The sequence below is a fragment of the Hypomesus transpacificus genome, chromosome 15 (assembly GCF_021917145.1).
Source record: "Hypomesus transpacificus isolate Combined female chromosome 15, fHypTra1, whole genome shotgun sequence".
Taxonomy (NCBI): domain Eukaryota; kingdom Metazoa; phylum Chordata; class Actinopteri; order Osmeriformes; family Osmeridae; genus Hypomesus; species Hypomesus transpacificus.
Window position 1 is genome coordinate 6,288,449 of NC_061074.1, and position 21,257 is coordinate 6,309,705.

General features: G+C 41.3%; 3 protein-coding genes across 7 annotated transcripts; 1 reads left to right on the forward strand and 2 right to left on the reverse strand.

The window, feature by feature from the left end:
• Positions 1-1,267: 1,267 nt before the first annotated feature.
• On the reverse strand, positions 1,268-8,657 carry LOC124477689 (sodium- and chloride-dependent GABA transporter 2-like). Of its 3 annotated transcripts, none has more exons than XM_047035652.1 (15): positions 8,482-8,657; positions 7,576-7,689; positions 6,457-6,591; positions 5,230-5,370; positions 4,879-4,960; positions 4,630-4,762; positions 4,295-4,429; positions 3,986-4,089; positions 3,646-3,770; positions 3,397-3,509; positions 3,109-3,246; positions 2,832-2,934; positions 2,398-2,498; positions 1,954-2,124; positions 1,268-1,659 (listed from the first exon to the last, which is right to left on the reverse strand). In XM_047035652.1, exons 3-15 carry the CDS (start codon positions 6,545-6,547, stop codon positions 1,498-1,500), a joined length of 1,599 nt encoding a protein of 532 aa, XP_046891608.1. In that variant the 5' UTR covers positions 6,548-6,591; positions 7,576-7,689; positions 8,482-8,657; the 3' UTR covers positions 1,268-1,497. The 3 variants fall into 3 exon arrangements, with proteins under 3 accessions (XP_046891608.1, XP_046891607.1, XP_046891606.1); XM_047035651.1 differs by lacking the exon at positions 8,482-8,657 and adding an exon at positions 8,200-8,277; XM_047035650.1 differs by lacking the exon at positions 8,482-8,657 and adding an exon at positions 8,055-8,142.
• Positions 8,113-10,997, forward strand: LOC124477690 (major histocompatibility complex class I-related gene protein-like). The gene is made up of 5 exons (XM_047035653.1): positions 8,113-8,423; positions 8,833-9,090; positions 9,354-9,626; positions 9,820-10,098; positions 10,422-10,997. The coding sequence occupies exons 1-5, from the start codon at positions 8,378-8,380 to the stop codon at positions 10,547-10,549; spliced, it is 984 nt and encodes a 327-aa protein (XP_046891609.1). The 5' UTR covers positions 8,113-8,377; the 3' UTR covers positions 10,550-10,997.
• Positions 9,523-20,855, reverse strand: vwa7 (von Willebrand factor A domain containing 7). 3 transcript variants are annotated; one of them, XR_006957173.1, is made up of 18 exons: positions 20,625-20,688; positions 18,813-19,093; positions 18,370-18,603; positions 17,984-18,080; positions 17,157-17,279; positions 16,388-16,583; positions 15,995-16,164; positions 15,543-15,655; positions 14,881-14,997; positions 14,514-14,705; positions 14,152-14,284; positions 13,907-14,059; positions 13,617-13,709; positions 13,222-13,493; positions 12,839-12,975; positions 12,564-12,723; positions 11,754-12,394; positions 9,523-10,110 (listed from the first exon to the last, which is right to left on the reverse strand). XR_006957173.1 is itself a non-coding variant. In XM_047035649.1 (17 exons), the coding sequence occupies exons 2-17, from the start codon at positions 19,053-19,055 to the stop codon at positions 11,852-11,854; spliced, it is 2,976 nt and encodes a 991-aa protein (XP_046891605.1). In that variant the 5' UTR covers positions 19,056-19,093; positions 20,720-20,855; the 3' UTR covers positions 11,488-11,851. The 3 variants fall into 3 exon arrangements, 2 of the variants coding, with proteins under 2 accessions (XP_046891605.1, XP_046891603.1); XM_047035649.1 differs by lacking the exons at positions 9,523-10,110; positions 20,625-20,688 and adding an exon at positions 20,720-20,855 and having other exon boundaries at positions 11,488-12,394; XM_047035647.1 differs by lacking the exon at positions 9,523-10,110 and having other exon boundaries at positions 11,488-12,394.
• Between the last annotated feature and the right edge of the window lie 402 nt (positions 20,856-21,257).

The following is a 21,257-nucleotide window of genomic DNA, read 5'->3' on the forward strand; positions in this document are numbered from 1 at the left end:
TATGCCCAGGGAGAGGGCAATCAGAAGCTGGCTAAGAGATTGAGAGTCCCTCTGTTGTTTTGAACAGAAAGCCCGGAGGGTTCCACATGCATTTCTTGGCTTTTGCTTAGCATTTACACAACTTTTGTTGATAAGACCCTTGGAAATAAAATACTGTCTTCATAATACATACAGATGACTTTTTCTTAATATTTTTCTTAGTCCAGTCGCTGTTAGAGGAGGAGCCCATGGAAGGAGATTCATTTTTGGTGCTCTGATATTTGAATTAATGTTCTATAATTTGTATTAAATATTCTTTGTTAAAGTTAAAACAGGCTCCTGTTGGCATGAGGGTCCTAAAAATGCTTGTTATCCCCACCCCTTCCACTTGACACCTCCACAGAACAACTAGTTACAGGGTTGTTTTGGTCTGCTTGAAAAACTTGAAGCTCAAATGGAAGGAAAAAAGGAAAGGTTTGATGACATTTGAATATTTTTTACTTGGAAACTGATAGACTGCACAAGTTTCAAGCTGTATATTTCTGCTTTAGTCAGGGAACAGACAAAAAAACGGTTGATAGCCGTATTTGGTGACGTTTAGCAGTTTCTTGTTGCCTTTTCTCAATTCACGACCTGTAATACTGCATCTGAATTTTTTACTTTTAAATATTGTTTATCATAAAATGTGAGAGTGGAAATGTAGAGCCAGATTGGGAGACAATGTGCATTACTTCATAAGTATAACTATTTCTCATCTGACTTCATAGTATGACTTTTAAGGTAGTATCTTAAAAATTCACTTAATAAAAAACAGAACAACTGTTTACTTCAACAGACTCAGTTCAACTACGTCAAATTGATTGTATATTGTAATACATCAATGCTCGTTGATGCTTAAAGACCACTATCCACAGGCTACTGGCTGCTTAGTCAAACACAGCTCAGAGTGAGGAGAGGTCCTAGTGGCATAACTTACTTGTGTTTGTAGATTTGATTCAAGTATTATCTTACGAGTTTGTCTTTCTCATGTTTTTATAAGCTTTGATTTACGTCTAAGGTATAGCTCTGCCAATGCTCATAATTATACATGACTTCATGAGATAATAAAGCAGCTATGGTCAACCAAGTATTATTTTGCTATTACAGTCTTTTTTTCTCCCAAACAAATAAAAACAAAAAATGTGTTATCCATGTGCAAACATTATTAATGTAGATGATGATATTGTATTAATACACCTATTGATTAGTTGTATACATTTTCTGTGTTTATTTACATGAACAAATCGGTTAGACAAATGAGATGGCTCAGATGTTCCCCGTAAAATAATATTTAATTTGAGTTTACAAATTACAGAATGAGAATGTGACTTCCTATGCTGCCATGGAAACTGCAGGGGGAGACTGCCAGGTAAAAAACATTATGTGACGTATTAGCTAAGAATTCATGTTGTAAGCCTTGGTGGACAGAGAGACAGATACAATCAATTAAGAAACTGTAGTATAGGCAGTCAAGATAAATCATAATTTTATCATCAGTTCTGATAATTGTTTGGGAACTTCAGATGTCCGTGCTTCCAATAAAGATGCCTTTCTCAGCTCGAGAGTCATTTTCTCGAGCTCAGACTTCTTCTTCCAGGTCACTGGGAGGTCATGGTCAGGTTGACACAGGTGAAAGAAACGCTGGGGTGTAAAAGTGAGAATGATCACCATGTATTGTGTTGTTGTCATTGTTCTTATCAAAATAATTATTCTTATCATTATGAAAACATTTCATTCAGGCTAACTGAATGGTTCTACAACATGCAGCTATACTCAAAAACTGTCTCTGGAAAGTTGTCCTTTGCTTACTGCTACTTCCTGAGAACAAAAATACAAGCTTGTTTACATAGACCTTTCCTGTAAACCAGCAATCACCAAAGAACCATGGCAACAAACCTCTTGAGTTCCCCAGAGTATGCCCCTCCTGTTTCCTACCTCTCGGAGGGACCCAGGGCCAGTCCCAAGCCGGAACAGAGCCCATCCAGGCACTAGCAGGATGGAGGAGAGGGCTAGCAGCCAGCCAGTCACATATACCCAGGCTGGGTACACATACCAGCGGTTGAAGGTCAGGGGCTGGTACTCCACCAAAGAGCAGATGAATGACACCTGGGAGATGTCAGCATGTATGCTTTGATCCAACGCAACAGGTTCTTTGTGTCATGTTGCTGTCAACTACTGATATTATTCCTTTCCTGACTCCATGTGGGGCTGTGGTAAACTTGGTGGTGGCATGTTAAACTTTATTTTGCTTAAGTAAACTTTAAATGTTCAGACCAATAAATGTCACATTATATCTTTAAATGTTTCATTATTATTGATATGAACAGTAATTATTAAATGTTTGCATTATTTCTAATTGAAGCTACAAAATGTACTTACTAGTGAGACCAGTGGGGTGAGATAAAGCCAGCAGAGCTTGAAGATGATGTTAGGTCTCACTCCTGTCATGTTTTTGATAATATCACACATCTGTTCTGCCCCTGGTAAGTCCGTCAGTTAGTTATTTGTGGAATGTACAGGCACACAGCAATGTCATGGCATTTGATACCTTGTTTTAATTGTCATTTGGCAAACCTGTACAATGGTTAATTTCCCCTATGTATCCGAAATGAAGTACAAGGGGAAATGTGAAATTGCGAGTTTTACCCATCCATACATCCCATGACCATAACTTTACTTATTCTTACCAAATTCTTTGCGACTTAGTGCAAACTCCACTCGGACCAAATGCATTCTTCACAGCTTTTCAAAGCATATGACTAAAAGCCTATGACCACCTTTTTCATTCTGCAGCATTGACCTCAGATACTTACCAAATAGCCATCCCAAAGCTAGAGACTCAAACACAGAAAGAAAGAGCAGGCATGTTCCATTACAGGCGTAGTAGTCAAACAGCTGGAACACGTACATCCCCCCCTGAGAACAAGGGTCAAAATATTTAAAGACTCACAACAGTAAAACAACATCCCTCTTGTTCTTATTAAGTGGGATTTCATTATTTACAGGATATGTGCTAAAAACAGCTCCGCACTGTTGCCTTTAAAATAACTTGATAGCACCATCGCGCTCTCTCTCTCTACAAACACACACCTCTGTGACCATGATGAGTTGTAATAAGAAGCAGGTGAGGCAGAAGAGGAGGAGGAAGAGCTCCCTGCGTCCAGCCCTGCGCAAAATCTTGGGAAACACGTCTGTGACTGACGTCATCACTACCTCCATGGCAACAAACTGAGAGGAGAAGGAAGTAATGACCATGCTGTAGCTAACCTAGGCCCACAGTATGGAGATTGCATTTTCTTGATTTTCTCGCTCATTTTCAAACATATCATGGTTTGATTATGTTTAGAATGAAGTGCGCTGGATGTTTGTGAGTCATACCTGTGTATCCACACCTAGAAGTATGATCATGATAAAAAAGCAGACTGCCCATAGCTGTGGCAGGGGCATCATGGCTATAGCCTGAGGATATGCTATAAATGCCAGGCCAGGCCCTGAAACCAATATTAAGGAATAGAAAATAATATGATTTACCAGCATTTGATTTATATCTACTTAATTGATCTACTTGTTATCTGTTTTTTTGAGTTCCTTCAATTGGTTCCTTTACTTTAAGTACTGCTGTCTTACCGGATTCTGCCACTTTTTCAATAGGGGCGCCCTGTTCATGAGCCATGAAGCCCAAGACTGAGAAGACTGCGAAGCCAGCCACAATACTGGTACAACTGTTCAGCAAGCAAAGCCACAGGCAGTCTCTGAAAACAAAAAGCTATCACTTACTCCCACTTAAACTGAATAGAAATGTACATGTAAACAACATTCAAGTTGTCTCTCAAACAAGTCACTTCACAAGTCATCTCAAACAATATTTTCTGAATTGCTCAAACAATCAGTTGGTTTTAACTTCCCTCCTCCAAAAATTATTTTACCACCATCATGACTCTTGACTTTGAGCATCATTTGGACTTACTTGTAGCAGTTGTTGTTGTAAGAGTTGAAGCTGCCAAGTACAGTTAAGGAGCCCACCCCAACACTGTAGGAGAAGAAGACCTGTGAAGCAGCCTCCATCCACACCTACAGTAAAGGCACAACATACAAATATATGATCTCCCTTACTTTCTTTAAGGCAAGCTTCATTATTGTGTTTGTAAAAGTTGTTTTAATCTCAAATAAAACCAATTTCTGTTTACAGGCCTTCCCTGCTGTGATATGATGTTGGTGTTCATTGTGTTGATCATGTGACCTGGCACCTGGAAGTCGTTCACCGATTGCCACATACCTGAGGGTCGGATAGCCGGGAGGGCTCGGGGTAGAGGTAGAAAACAACCCCCTGTAGAGCACCAGGCAGAGTGAGTCCACGAACCAGCAAGATCAACAGCATCACATAGGGGAAGGTTGCTGTGAAATACACCACCTGGAGAGATGTTAGTATGCAATCACAGGACAAGAGAATACATACCAGCCAGTGTTTTCCAATTAGATTATGAATCCCTGCTGATGAAAATGATGAACTGTATCACGCTGGTAGTGAAGTTGTCAGAGTGACGCTGATTATAACAGATCATGCTGTAACTCAATCTTTTTAACCAGTTTGATGCACATACACACACAAACCTTGCCTGTAGACTTGACCCCTTTCCAGACACAGAAGTAACAAACGACCCACATAACGACAAGGCACAGCGTCACATCCCACCGAATACTGCCCACCTCTTCTATTCCCCCAGAGATAGCCAGCACACGCCGTCTGAACAACGACAAAAATAAATGTTCTTACTTTTGGGAAAGTACTGCTGCATTTGGCTAAGATGAGAGGAAGATAATAATATTGGGTTAGTTGAAGATGTTTCTAGATCAACTCACTCCCAGAATTCTGTGGCAGCAGAGGTTGAGTTGGCCTGATGCGTCCAGTTGAGGGACATATTTCGTAAATCCACACAGTCATCTGTTTCGAGAAAAGCAGATGCATTGATCCTTCAGGTAACCTCCATTTAGATTGGGGCCATTTTGATTTGTAGACAGTTTACCATAACATTTTTGGGGAAAAAATGTATCATCTTAAAACTACAGCACACTTATAGAACAGCACATTATGGTGTGAGGAGGTTAATCAAGCAGAACATGTATAAAGGTATATTTTCTCACAGACAGTTCTCACATTCACAAACAGTGACATTTCAGGGAGTTTATGTGGTTGACCATTGTCACATTTACCAGTGTTCCAGTAGTTGATACAGCTGGCCCAGGGGAGCTGAGAACTGAAGGAGAAGAGCAGGTACAGAAGAGCCCAGGCCAGGATGATAATATAGCACATACAGCTATACAAGAGAATCAGCTGGCCAGCATAGCCAATACCTAAGAAATATTAGCAAAAGCTTGTATTTTTGTAAGATGTATTTTCTGTGTGAATGTTTGTGTCAGAAAAATCGAACTGATGTCTAATGTTAGGTTATTTTCTTCCTTTCTATGTTGGAAAAAACATTTTATTTTCTTCACGTCTTACTTCAGAAAAGTAAAGTACCAAATCAAACAAGCTTGATGTCAAAAAACAAGATGAATAATAAACCAGCTCTCACACTAAAATAAGTTTAGATCTTTGAGAAATAAATGTGTCATTATACACTCACACATGAATGCAATTGACCTCACATGTAGTAACATTTTAACTCTATTTATCTCTGGATAAGCAGACTACAGTAGCACATTTGTCAAAAATGATACATACATTGTGTACAAAAAAATGATAGAACCATGGCTTTGCTTGGTTAAAAATAAAACGGCAAAGAATGTATCTGATTCTTGACAGCTGGTTGTAACTTCAATGTCATCATACTTTGTGCCACCTAATCTTTAGTCTATTTGTCCCTCACACTCTTTGGAAGCTAGTGCTTGTTGACGTGTGTCCCTAGAATGAGAACAAATTCTCAGGCAGAAAGGTTTCTCTAGCTGAACTGTAACACCAGTATGAAACTCATTGCATCTGTTTAATATATAATAATGCTGCAAAGTGTTACAAGTTACCACCCATGCCTGTATGGTTCAATACAAATCTCTGACTATGCGTGTATTTGTAGTTTAAGTTTTACATTTCAAGTTCAAGTTCCAAGTAGATGACAAATCTGCAAATCTGACATTTTGCAACAAGTGCATTGGAATTCTTAGTCCTACTCCATTTGACAGTATACTTTGAGCTTACCTTATATCCTATGGTGATTTAAAATCTATTTTCTAAAGAAATCCAAATTATATGTGATAATTTCTAATGAAACAATACAAATAAATGAATAAAAGGTTAAAGCTAAAAAAAAAATAGAACTCATGTCTGAAATGTGGTCCTTCAAACTACAGTGTTTTAACTAGGACACAAGGTATTTGTAAAGCAAAGCGTGTCTGGAGTAAGTCCTCCATTGTGGATATTGACAGTGATGAAGAGGTGCTCACCCTCTGCCAGTGGGCACAGCCTCTTCCAGCAGGTAATCCCCCCCTGCTGAGTATACTGGCCCATGGCTGTCTCCAGCAGGAACAAGGGCATGCCACATGTCACCACGAACAGCAGGTACGGCACCAGGAAGGCACCTGTCCACACAGAAGAAGTCAAACAGAAGTTGACCATCCATTCCATGGCATGACATTACAATTCTAACTGAATTAAATCTCATTTGGAATCTTGACTTAGTTAACTCATATCTGTCACCTTTATTAATCGTAACCCTCTGTGACATTACACAAGATCAATTAATGATGACGGTAGATTTAACAGCCCATAAGTAATTTCCGTATCGAGAACAAACCAAAGTTTAAACCATCTGACTATCTTTAACCCTGTTTGTGAAGTATTACATCATATTATGTTGGGCACTCACCTCCACCATTTTTATAACAAAGGTAGGGGAACCTCCATACATTGCCCAGGCCTACAACATTTCCGGCTACTGCCAGGAGAAACTCCACCTTACTTCCCCAGTGGCCCCTTGCCTCAATATTTCCCTCCGCTGAATCCTCATCTGCCTTTCTCTTCTTCCTCATCCCAAACATCTCAGCCAGTGCTCTGTGTTTAATAGCATTCCTGTTTCCTTCCTTTATCCAGACATATTCACCTTTCCTATCGCTCACGTTTTCTTGTCTTTCCATCGTACTATAGTTGTACTGTCAATGGTGTCTATACCAAGGCCACTACTGGTGGCTTAATGAAGAACTAAAGCTGTATTCATTGACTGCAAGTGACCAATTCCTACCACTATGGACTTGTTTCACAGCTTTGTGTCTGACAACACTAACTATGGCCTTTTCAAAAGTTGGACTTCTAGATACATCCAGGTACCGATTGTTTTACAGTAATGCCTCAAGCTGTTAGTTTCCAAACAATATATCCAGCAAAGAGAGCTTTGAACCTACTAACCAGTAGAACTGTAAATATTTATTTTCTGACCACTAGCGTTTGTGACTACTAGCACAAGTGTTTGATTGTCATGTTAGGTTTCCACCAAAAGTCAGAGAACCAAAAGGGAAAGATACACACTTACACTCATTCATCTTAATCAGATTGCAGGACCCACTGACCTTTTTAACTCAGTGAGATTGGTGAATGGGATCCAATGGCGTGTTACCAAAGTTTCATTTTGTCAGTGTGAACCACATCTACCTGTTGAAATATTCCCAGCTCCTGATGTTAGCCTGTTGGAAAGATACAGCAGCTGTGAGGTGGAGATGTTTATGTATAGCACAAAAATAGCCTATATATGAATTATATAACAATATAAGTTGTTCAATAAAACACCAAGTAGGTCTACTGAATATAGTGAATGTTTGTATCTGAGTTGACATTAAATGTAAGTTAATAAGCAAGAACTGAAAAATCTTGAATATACAAGATATGTCTGTGTTTTGAAATGTCTGACAAAAGAGTGAGCATGTTAGATTTTCATGTAGGGCTGTATTGCCTAGATGTCAGAGAAAGAGAAGTTTGAGAAATGTTTGTTAACAGGTAGTTCTGGAGTTTTAAGACCACATCATTTACTGAACACGTGTAGCTGTTTTACATAAAAGTTGCGTTTCCCTAAGGCGTCGCAAGCCTAAATTGATCATATAATCCATCGTACGACGAATCTTAGTTTATGGGCCGTTCCCAAAGCCATCGGAGCTAAAGTGTCTCTTGAAAAATACGAGCATGTTCGGGAAACGTACGGAAGAAATATCGATGGTTTCGTTTTTTGCTCGATCGTTGCTACGGAAAACAAACTGAAATCAACCAGATGTATCTTGAGGGTTTGCAAGTAGAAACACACAAGTTTCGTTTTCAGTTTCATGTCTACTATAGGCCCACTTGGTCAGGTTCTTGTTCGCTACAAATTGTACAGCAAAGATGATTAACTTATTTTTTATTTTAGTATTTACTTTTTCGAACGCAGGTGAGTTAATGTATAAACAAATACAGTGAAAATGGATTAGATACACGTTTGTGTTTACCTGACGTTAAAGCTAAAGGCAGGCTAGTAGGTCTTTAAAGTGTGTTACGCCCAGCGTGCCCACTCTGGCGATAAAGTAGATTCCCGGAGGCAACATTATGCCCAAATCGAAGTCATTTGTTCATTTCAAAACAAAGGTTAGAAGGTGCTGTACAATGAAACACACACACACAAAATATAGGCCTATATATATACACACACAGTGTAATCCTAAATATTTAATGTAACTTAATATATGTATACATATAATGTGAACTGGTAAAAGCTATCTGCTGTTTTGTTATTGTTGAGAGATATACTATGTTGATTCTTAATTGTCCATAAATAAACAAATGTTCAATTTCATTTACAGTACCTCATTCTCTTCATCGCCATTGTATTGCCACCCAGGGAGTTTCATATCACAAACACATCCAGTTTTTAATGTTGGATGATCACATAATTTATTACTACAACAGTTCCTCTGACTTTGGTACCCCAATGCCAGAATGGCTGAACCATTCTGAAGGCAGTGAGTTCTGGAAGGAACTTACTCGGAACCTGAAATACAATCGACATGTAATGGAAAAAGCAGTCCAGCTAACAAGTGAACGTTTCAACCATTCACATGGTAAGGCGAATAATTTGTACCAAATAGCCTACATTTCCCAAACACTGATATTTTTCAGTGTTTCAATTGAGGGTTCATCTGAATGAATTGCAATATAACAAGCATTTCTTCTTGATAATATGTTATCTGTGACGACGTAACATTTTTTTCATAACATTGTTATTACTGGAGGGTCCCCATATCCAAATAGTCTTTTTTTATGTTTGTTTATTGAAATTTGCTGATGAATTTGTTGGTACTCATGGTCTTTTTCCTTGCCATAGATCATTTGTATCAAGCTCAGGGTCACTGTGGTTGGAATTCAGACGGAACCAGGGTGGCACTCATGAGCCACGCTTATGATGGCAAAGATTTTATCAGTTTTGATGTGCAGACTAAACAATGGACAGCTGTAGTTCCTGAAGCTCGCTTTTACAAAACATCAAGGGAGCAAAACTCAGAAGATCTTGTTCGAATTACCAACCATTACGAATCTGAATGCATCCTTTGGCTCAAGAAACTATTACAGTTCAGTTCTAAATTGCTGAAATCCAAAGGTAAATATGCATGGTATTGAAGGAGTCATTGGCACATTTTGGTTAACCTCAGGGAGGTGTTAACCTGATTAGTAGACTTTAGCTTTCAAATCAAACCCTTTTCTGAAACTATCACTTCTTTCCAACCTAACCTAATATTTGATCTCAGTCCTTAGTGTACAGTATGTGACGACCTGTTCCAATCTCTTCCCAGCTCCTGATGTCAGCTTGTTTGAAAGATCTAGCAGCTCTGAGGTGGAGGTCACATGTCATGTGACAGGGTTCCACCCGAGGGAGGTACAGGTGGAGTGGCTGGGTGAGGAGGGGCACCCCCTGGTGCAGGGGGTGAGGAGAGGAGAGGTGTTGCCCAATGAAGACGGTACCTACCAGCTCAGGACCAGTCTGGCTGTCCCACTGGGATCCCAGCACTCCCTGAGCTATAGCTGTGTGGTGGTCCACAGCAGTGTCCAGGGGAATATCACCAGGATCTGGGGTGAGTCCTTCACTATAAAATAACATTTTATATAGACATTCAAATTTAACTTTAACAGTATATAAACGTATTGTTGTACCTGTGAAAATGTCCTTATTTTTATTTTAGATTCTCTTGAAGCACTGTACAAGTTCAGATGTCATTGCTTTACTGTAGATGAGATGTTGTTTGTGTTGAATATTTCCATATCGTTGTATATGGAAAGTAATATATCAAAAGTTCATTATGTTACATTTTACATCAATCATAATTTTTTTGGGCATAATCATTTCTTAATTTTGCCATATCCAGGTAGTTATTTCCATGTTTTCATTTCTCTATAGAACCCAAGCACTCAAGAAATAGGATCTTCCTCTCGATCTTCCCCTGTTTGCTGCTGCTCTGTTCTGGGTTGGTGGCTGTAGGCGTCAAGGTAGTACGGAATGGGCATTATTTACCTGGTCGTAATTAACTGAGGAGGGATCTTAACCAATTTAACGCTGTTACTTGTTGTTTGCTCATACTAAATAAGTCAATTGCATCCCGTTTCAACTAACAAATATCAATGACACAAGGGTCTGTAGAAAGGTTTTCTGTTTTGACATGCGTATGATGTCAAATTATGTTTATTTGTTTATGGCTGGGTGGAGAACTGCAGGGATTTTGAAGTATATTTTTGATAATGACTGCTTGTACTGTATTTATGGTGACGTTTTCAGAATACCACCTATATATCCAACACTGAGGTCATTAACTTAACATGGACACACTTTTTATGTGTGTTGTGTTGGGTTGTGTTATGTTATCTACATCTTAGACGAACAATCCAATTGTAGCCTACATAAATTATGTAGGCCCAGGCTACAATAGGATTGTTTGTCTGAGACAATTGCTTACACATTAAATATGTTTAAAGACTGTATTGCATGCTTCTCAATCCACAAAAACAATTAAAATCAAACATTTACAACCATAGGCCTACAGACCTTGGTCCTCCATTTACCAGGGGCCTACAACGAAGCAAGATTTGGGGTTAGCGAGGGGACTTCAGGTTTAACTGCTCCGAAGCAGGTTATGTTCCAGATTACAGATCATCATGTATGAAAGCACCGCCTACTGAACAATCTTTCTTGGAAAAATTAATCATTGTGTCTAGAAGATACTGTGACCTCAGTGCATGAATAGTTTGACTTCGACAATAATATGTGGCTCTGGTAGACTTGTCCATGATTGCAACTGGTCATTAGGAGCAAACACCATTCCCTGTACATGATCGTGCTCATGTAGATTGGGAAAACATGGATTGAGTTAAAGGCAGGGTAGGTAATGTTGAGAAGCACTTTTTGTTATATTTTCTGAAATAAACTATTCATCCTGATAGCAACCAACAAATGAAATAAATCAAGTATCTGTGAGCATTGCAGGACTGTAATAAACACAACCAATCACAAAGGTTAGACCAGCACTTGATTACCACTGTGGAACCACTTAGGCAATTGTGGTTGTTAGTCTTAGTGAAGCCAGATAATTAAAAGATAGTATGTTGAACTTGATTCCTAGAACAGGCCCCAGCTATGAAATATAATTCATTCTGATGAAGATGAGGATGTTTTCTTCTTCTTCAAGTAGACTGAAGTCATAAGCTTTGCATGATCCCGTCAGAATGTAAATCTTACCTATGGGAGTATCCTGAGAATGCTACTTGAGTCACTGTTGGCCTGTTCCATGTACAGTCCATATCTGTACAGCTGAATTGCTCATGCTCCATGTTGAACTACAAAATTATCATGAAAAGAGTACTCAAAAGCAACAAAACATTGCCTGCTGTTGTGTTTCCACTTCTGTTTGTCTCCTCGCTTCTCTCCTCAAACCCCCTCTGCTGGCTGGAGGTCAGATGGCAGCGTCTCATATTTCCGGCCCTGTCCCACACCAGAAGCTCAGCCTGTGGGGAGCAGCAGCTGGAGCTGTATGTCACCCACAGGGGCAAGTGGCCTGACTCTCCGACCCACGCCGACACGTTCATGGCGGGGTCACCTTGTTTCAACTTGGGCCTTTCCTGTTTTTGACCTCCCTGCTCCCCAGTCTCCTGATCCTTGCTGAGACTGGGCTGGTCCTCCTCAGGCCCATCTCCCAGAGCTGCAGGGCCATGCAGCAGGGTGAGGGTGCCCTGGCCCAGGTTGAGTTGGAGAGAAGAAAGGCCTGAGTGCCCCTCGTCTGTGACAGCAAGATTAACACTCCAGCTAGAGCCTGTGCACTGAGATGGACAGGTTTGCTTCGCAGGTGTAGGGGAGCAGGATGGGGGGGACATGTCCAAATCCTGTGGAGTAAGAGAGCCAGGAGCAAAGGCAGGAACTATAAAATGTGTCAAATTAATGATGACTACGTAGTCTTTTAACTATGGTAAAATAATAATAGATAGAATATCTCTGCTAGCATCAACCAGGCTTTGCATGAAAGTTTTGTATGTTGCATTCTGTTGGTCTCACCAGGGGGACAACAATCAAGTGGAGAACTGCATAGTTGGAGTCTGCAGAGTCCAAAGCTTCCACTGTAAGGGTCAGTGTGACTGCCGCTCCTGCCTCTGCTTCTCCTGGAATGTGGATGTCCACTTTGTCTCTAATAGACCCCATTTCTCCCACTGGGAACCTAACACATTAAAAGATTCATATTTAGCAATGGATATAGTGCTATATATTACACGTGTATAAATATATCAATCCATAGTAGTTATAGTTAGACTTTTTTGTGTGACCCCACTCACAACTGAGGTCCTCTCTGGGAGAGGTATCCATGGTCGTCAACAGCAGTCAGAGAAAAGAGGCGGGCTGGCCCATGGTTCAGGACATTAAAATCTACTGACGTGGTGTGACCAGGGACCTGGCGTGGGGCTGACAGCGCCTAAGAGAGAAAGAGAGTGTTGGACATACTTTATTAATTCACTATATCGACACCTTTTAACTTTGCTTTGTGTGCCATGAATTGTACAAAGCAGTTGTGCTTGCCAGTCATGTTTAATTGATTGTTTGAATGATTACAACTTATCAGTAACATTGCTGTATTTGAACTGTTGTTTCTGTTGTACAGTGTTTGTAAATGTATCTCTTAGACTGTCTCTTAGATTCCGTCTGTACAGTCTTCAATTACCTGTATCTGAACATGAGTTGGCTGTATCATCTCTGTAGAGATCCTCTGCAGTTCGTTCCCATTCCTGTCTCTACCTGACAGTCTAACACAGAAGGGCTCTCTGGGAACTGAGTCCATTCTGCCTACAAGCTCCTCCCCAAATGCAGAGGAGGAGTTAAGTGAGATTAATTGGAGGCTCTCCCCATTGGCTCCAAGAAGAGTCACGTGACTGAAAAACACCTCCTCATTGGGCAAAATGCCGGTTACAACCAGGACTAGAAACATTGGAACACCTGAAAAAAGGTAACAAGATATTAAGACTGGCCTGACTGCCGTTGTCTCATGGAAAATTCCTTTATGTAAATGTAACAAATATTACATTATGGTCGATAACAGTAACAGCCACTCCTTCTTACCTGCAACTGGATTCCCCTCTACCCTGGCCAGGCCTGGATGTGTTTCATTGGCTTCCACAGCAAAGTAATACAGAAAGTCTACACTGCTGTCACCTATGGGTATACAATTACAGACCAAGGATGAATTTCAATGAGTGCTACTCATGTGGTCTATGAGCAGGATCAAATGAGGCTGTAGTGAATGCAAAGCCTCAGTTCAGCAACTCTGCAAGTTGTATGTAGCCCAGCATCTCCAGTCTTTCTGTAGGTCTTTCATTGAGTCAGTGATCACTGTGTAACAGTTGTGATACCTATGGCTTTGAAAGTGGTGTGTCCCTCTGCCCGGTAGGTCATCTGCCACTGGCCTAGCTCCACAGGGGACAGTAAACTGATCCGATACAGACCCCTGGACTGCTGCAGCTCTGCCAGGGGACTCTGGTGTTGCAACAGAGACTGGCTACGACCTTGGGGAGAGAGAAAGAGAGGGAGAGAGGTTTGTGTGTGTGTTTGTATGTTTTTGAATGAGTCTGTGAGAATATGCTGTGTTATATTGCACCTGTTGGACTGGTCAGGGTATATTCGGTGAGGTCTCCAGTGATATGCAGGGTCACAGTGTTCACTGCACTGTCCACTCTGAAGGAGTGGATGGACACAGAGGCACTGTCACTCTCTGCATGTAGCAGAGTGACCTGCAGAGGGAGACAAGCTTTGTATTACAGTACAATAATAAACATTTTACAAACCTGTTTAACTAATACCTTTAGTCCAGTGACATTCTATGTTTCTTTATGTATTTGAACATAAATATGTTCCGAAAGTGTAGAGTCTACAAGTGACATAGTATGTTTCTGTATGTATCTGAACATCAGTAAGATTCAGAAAGTGCTTCTGGGATAGTCAGCAAACTTGGAGCTGTACCTTGTCAGCAGAGGTTTTGTCCTCCACTATGGTAGAGACTCTGTAGATGTCTGAGTTGGAGGTGAAGATAGTGAGGCCTCCGGACACAGAGGACAGGGAGGTGTAGAGGGAGAAGCGGTTTGGGGAGAGAGTCTCTCTCCTCCCTCGGCTCACCATCTCCAGACTGGGGTCTTCAGTGAGGAGGAAGGTCACCTGGGTTGGATAACAGGAAAACAGTCACAAGCCATAACGAGGAGGGTCCAGAAAGGGTTCTTGCTATACATTAGCACTGCATGTTGAGGAATAAAACACAATAACATATTGGAGTGGCATGACTGAAGAATGACTGCATGTATCAAGTCTGATACTTTGAATCAAGGAGTCTTACCTTACATTGTTTCTCTAGTGTGAGGGCCTTCACTGCACTGTACAGATGGGCATCTTTAGGGGAGGCATCAGTGAAAACAAATATCTCAGATAGGGCTGGGCTATGAGTGAGGGCCAGCTGATACAGGAAAAACACATTTGTAAGATCCATAATGAAAATCAAGATAAATGTATACATGTCATCATATAATGTATAGTCAGGTGGCTGAGCGGTTAGGGAATCGGGCTAGTAATTAAAAGGTTGCTGGTTCGATTCCCATGCCAAATGACGCTGTGTCCTTGGGCAAGGCACTTCACCCTACTTGCCTCGGGGTAATGTCCCTGTACTTACTGTAAGTCACTCTGGATAAGAGCGTCTGCTAAATGTGTAAATGTATAGTATGCAAGGCCGTAATCATAATACATTTTGGGGGTACATATAATACATGTGCTACGCTACGACAGGCAACCACGCACGCTGTCCGGAATTATCATTAAAAAAAATATTTGTCCCCCCCAATGTTGACTCCATGGCTACGGCCTTGATAGTATGACACATATAATTACTGTGTATAGAAAACACTGTACTGTTTTAGAATATTTCTGTTGAATGCCATGAAGATTCAAAGGCAATGCTTTGCAATTTTTGTGCATTGCTTAAACGAGGCAATGAATCATCCATACCTGGATGGCAGTGAGGCACATCTCTGGTTCGTCTCCTCCTCCCAGAGCCATCAGATTCTCCATGTAGAGCATAAACTGGTCTGGGTCATCGGTCTCTAACACTGGTCCAACATCTGCAACAACAGACCAACACACTCACCATCTTCCCGCTCACCATCTTCCCACACATTCTTCAACACTGTACAAACAATCGTGTTGTTTGGCTATAGTGCGTTGAATAAGGCCGAATCCCAATACTCCCCCTTACCCCTTCCCCTTACCCCTTCCCCTTGGTTTTGCGCGTTCCCGTGAGAGCTAGTGGTGTCCCAATACTCTTTTGGAGCTAGGGGAAGGGCTAAGACTACAACATCACAACACATCCTAGCCTTCCTATGAAGGCTATGTGGTTAAGACACTCCTCATTAAGAATGGCGACAAAAACTAAGACAACCGTGGGTTTCAGCCATGCCCACCTGGGTCATGGAAGGGCACCAGCAGGAAGGTGCCACGCTGCTCAAGGCTGTCGGCACGAGCCTGGATGATGGAGAGGGCACGCCGGCGGGCCGCGGAGATCTCCTCAAACATACTGCCTGTCGTATCCATGACGAACACTAATGCTGGTGGCTGCTTCACACTGAAGAGCCTGCCCAAAGGATTGTCACAAACTCAAAACATTTTAGAGCCTGCTTGTTTGACCTAATCTATACAGATGTGACATAAGAGCTACATAGAGTCTGAGAACAATGTGCTATTCTATTCAATTTCATTTCTAAGAGATAAAATGACGCCAAAAACTCCATATTCTTGCTGCTATATTTAAACTTTTTTCCACTAAAGCTGTTACAGTTGGTTACTATTCACTCTACCGGAGGAAGCTTGAGGGGCCAGCATTGTCTCGAAGGTCTCTCAAAACATTGATGGTTGCCGCGGTTGCGAGTCTGGCTGCCTGGGCATGGAGGTAGTGGTGAGGGGAGAAGAGGGGAGAGGTACTGTCCTTGTTGATGCCCCCCTTAGCGCCCTGATGGCGACTGCTGTCCAGGATCCCACCATGACTGCACTTTCCTGAGCAACACAGAGTTTGTATAGGATATTCAAGATATTGTGACCCGATTGTTAGTTTCCTCAAGGATCACAATGACTCTGCTTAGAGACTTGTTGCTCTTGTGGTTAGTGGTAAGTGAGTTAAATGTTTGTACTCGCTGTGATATATTGTTTTAATGTTGCTTGTTTTTCCACAGGTACACTTGCACTTATAGTGGTTCATGTTGTTTAATTTTAACTTGTTTAACTACTTGCTCTTATGGTTCTTCCCTTTGGCACTTATTTTGGTTGTTCACAATGTGTGCTTCATGTTTTTGGCTACTCTTAATGATTTGGGGCTATCTTGTTATTATCAGTGACCTATGCACTTTGTAAAGCTCTCTCTTGGAAGTCGCTTTGGATAAAAGTGTCTGCTAAGTGAATAAATGTAAATGTATTGTGGTCAATAAGCAACATTTGAACTTAGGCAGGGGGCATGCATGCAAATCCAGTTCATTTAAGTTAAAGAAACAGAATAGGCCCTTATCAGTCTTACTTAGTGTAACCTTGGAAAAATGTAACAATTAAAAGATTTCACAATTTGTTGAGATTTACCTTGAGGTTTGGGAGGATCACTGCTGAAGTAGCCAGTAGTGAGCATCAGGGGGCGCTGCTGAGCCTGTAGGAGGTTGTCTCTGCAGGTGGCACTGAAACACTCCATACAGGTAGGAGTGTCCTCTGAGGAAACCAAAAATGAGACCAGTATGCATCTGTGACTGTTAATTAATGGGACCTGATGACTGTGGCATATCTGATTATACTATCTTATCACAGTAGCAATTTATCAAAGAAATGTAGTTTAGAAAAAACTAGGCAGGTGTGCTGAGACGTGTCAGTGTGTGTCAGATGTGGTGTGTATCAGGATGTGGTGTGTATCAGATGTGGTGTGTGTCAGGATGTGGTGTGTATCAGATGTGGTGTGTGTCAGGATGTGGTGTGTGTCAGGATGTGGTGTGTGTCAGGATGTGGTGTGTGTCAGATGTGGTGTGTGTCAGGATGTGGTGTGTATCAGGATGTGGTGTGTGTCAGGATGTGGTGTGTATCAGATGTGGTGTGTGTCAGGATGTGGTGTGTGTCAGGATGTGGTGTGTATCAGGATGTGGTGTGTATCAGGATGTGGTGTGTATCAGGATGTGGTGTGTGTCAGGATGTGGTGTGTGTCAGGATGTGGTGTGTATCAGGATGTGGTGTGTGTCAGGATGTGGTGTGTATCAGATGTGGTGTGTGTCAGGATGTGGTGTGTATCAGATGTGGTGTGTGTCAGGATGTGGTGTGTGTCAGGATGTGGTGTGTATCAGGATGTGGTGTGTGTCAGGATGTGGTGGGTATCAGGTTGTGGTGGGTATCAGGATGTAGTGGGTATCAGCAGAGTGAGAACGGACCTGTGGCTACAGGAAGGGCAGGCTCGTCTGGGTTGAGGAGGTGGAGGTAGATAGAACGCTGGCCCATCTCCACCCAGTTGCTGTGACTGTAGAAGTCCTGCGCCACCGAAACAAAATCACAATTGTCATGATGATGGAGTCAAAATATTGTTGAGCACTCCTACGCAGTGATGTTTATCAAAAAAATTAAAGTGCTGTCATCAAAAAAATTACTGTATAAACTGTACTGCAAAACAGTTAGCTTCACTGATGGTCAGAATGAAGAATCTGAGAACAAGTACCAAGCATCAACAAGAGGCCATTATGGTGTCTCAATGCTCAAATAAACCTGTCACTTATTTTCATAAAAAAAAAAAAACTCATCCATGAATGTATATATGGGTCACCTGCAGTGAGTGGAAGAGCTGGCCCAGACTGTGGCGGGCCCCCTGGTAATCTTTAGCCTGCACTGATAATACAGTCTGGGACTGAAGCAACTGCAGCATCTTTTTAGCGTCCTCAATACGTTCAGAGTCAAAGTGGTACACCGGATTGGAGCGAGTGGAGCTCAGGAAGTCCATGGCTGCATTTGACTTGACCACCTCCCCCACAGCTCGCCAGAACCCCCGACCCAGGTCAGACTAGGACGAGGAAAGGTGAGCATCATCAGCAACTATTCCATGATTACATACGGGCCTATGCATTGTGTGTGCGTTTTATGCATGTGCATGTTTAACAGTGAATACTATTTAGCTAATTTGTCAGCTTACGTTATACGTGTGCACAACAAAGACTGGATCTAAGGATAGTGTGTGCATGCGTGTGTGTGTGTGTGTTTGAGTAAGCACACCTTCATTTGGTTCTGTCTATGGGCATGCTTATGTGTGTTGATGCTGCTCAACGTCTCAAGGGTGATGTTGAGGATGGCCTGCTCAGTCATCTCCTGATGTGTGTTGGACTTCCAGGAAAGGGTTAACACACGGGACCAGAAGTTTGGGAGGAAAGACTCGCAGAATGGTAGAGCTAGCAGATACACCAGAATGTGCACCCTAATCAACTTCGATCCACTTTCCCCACAGTTTTGTGACATCATTTCCTGCACACAAGTTGACTGGTTGGAAACCACCCCACCTGCAATGTGAAAGGAGTGGTTCAAACTGATTTGAGCTTTGTTATATACAATGTAAACATCATCTACATTATTTTGGGTGTCAATGGCTGGGAAAATACATATTTAGCATTAGTTTGTGGTGTTTTCTCTTTACCACTAGGGCAAATAAGGCTTGAAAATTTAGATATATTGGTGACAATAACTATTATAAACCTACTGCCAATGAAACTGATGTGCTAAAAAGCTAATGGTGCACACAGCTACTGGCCACAGTCAGGTGAACTTGCACACCCACTTTGCTGTCTGTGTTGTTTTAACGGGATGGTATGAGGTTAAAGAAAAAGACAGAAATGTTGTGCATGTTTGCGAGAAAGCAATCATAAACCATGTAGTAGTGTATTGTTAACTGTGCATTTAGTAATTTAGTCAGCTGCAAAAATATTTTCTTTGAACAAACATATCAGAAAAGAACAAGAGGATCAAAAGAGGCGGTGGGTGGGTGTGTGTGTTGGGGGGTTATGAATGTGGGTTTCTGGGACAGAAGATGGACTGCCGGCAAACAAAGGTTTATCTTTACCGGTAAAGTTGTTTTTCACCCTGAGAATTTTCCAGTACACTCTCAGTTCTGTTTGTCAGTGATTCCAACCACAACCACCGCTCACTAGCTGCAGCAGTTCAAGCTCTCAATTCTTAACAAACATAGTTTTGGCTTGTCTTGGACTGTTTCTTCACATATATGGTTGTTCCTGTACCTGTTATGGTTGTACCTAATGTAATGTAACATGATTAGACTGGCATTTTATAGACCTAGCAAGACCTACAGTAGCAAGATTTACTTTCATACTGTATACACATTAAATGATAAGAAGTCATCATTCAAGGGTTAACCCGCCTGTAGCCATGGCAAAGCATATCATCAGGTCCCATTCATTAAGCATTTAGTTATCAATTAATTAATAATTATTCCTTCTTTTAGACCATGTCATGTGACAGAGGAACCTATTGTCGTTTGTTATCTTACATTCTCCATTTTGCTTTGTTCTTTTAGACACCAAACATCTACCTGTGATGGTCAACATTAACGAATTGTTATGTATTGTACAATTTAAAGTATGTAAATATTAAAATATTCATAATTGCCTTATTACCATCCCTAAGGGTTGACACATTTCATCATGTATTTGATTCCTTTTAAGTGTGAACTACAATTTAAATAGTTTTGATAATTAAACTTAAACTGCAACTAAGTTCAACTGCATTTTAAATTCCCTTCCTAGATTTAAAAGTCTATTGACTTTTTCTAACCTAGTTTCCTCTTACTAGTACAGCATATTTAAAAAGCATTCAAGATATCCTGCAGATGAAGTTTTGAGGGTAGCCTGTGTAGAACTCTATGGTAACGTAAAACATCATCATCGTCATAATAATCAGGAAAACATGTTTTGGCTGGTATGCTAAATAGCAATCACAATACTTCAAATATAACACATTTGAATAATAGCAATGTAATATTGCCAGGGTTACTGATAAATCTTCCTATAAGTTACCTACCTCACTGTTTTATTCTCCCTGTGTGCAATATTTTTGTTTTCATTCACTGTCATTCAGGTTTCTGTTTCTAAACCACAAATGTTCTTTGCACTTACCTCTTCCTTTTCTATGTCACGTACCACTATTAGGTCTTGATGTTTTGTGTCGGTAGGCCCTGTTGTCTTACGAAGTTTCCTTGAAGTTAAAGTGCATGAAGAAGTTAGAAAGTGGATGATCATGTCGTGGTCACTTAGAGGAGATTCAGGTTGACGCTTAGTGTTTCAGGGTTTACTGAGAAGACATAGGAAAGGTTGGGGCTATCATGCCATTCCCTCTCTCCCGCCTCATCCCCCTCCTTGCCCCTCATTATTGCATGGTGCATTAACCCACCACAATAAGTTTGCATACATTACCCGCCAAAGTGCTCAACTTAAGGCCTGCACCCCCTCCCTCTGTCTTAGACTTTCCCTCTGTTTTTCTCCATGTAAGAAACCCGTTGAGGCCCCAGGCCACTACAATAGACCCCCCCCATCCCTTTCACTCCCTTTTCGAATAAGTATATGAACAGAGAGGTGGGAGGGGGTCAGTTGCTAGCCAACAACGCAAGGCTCAACTTTGCACCTCAGTCCGTTGGCCTGATTGTTATGAGAAGGG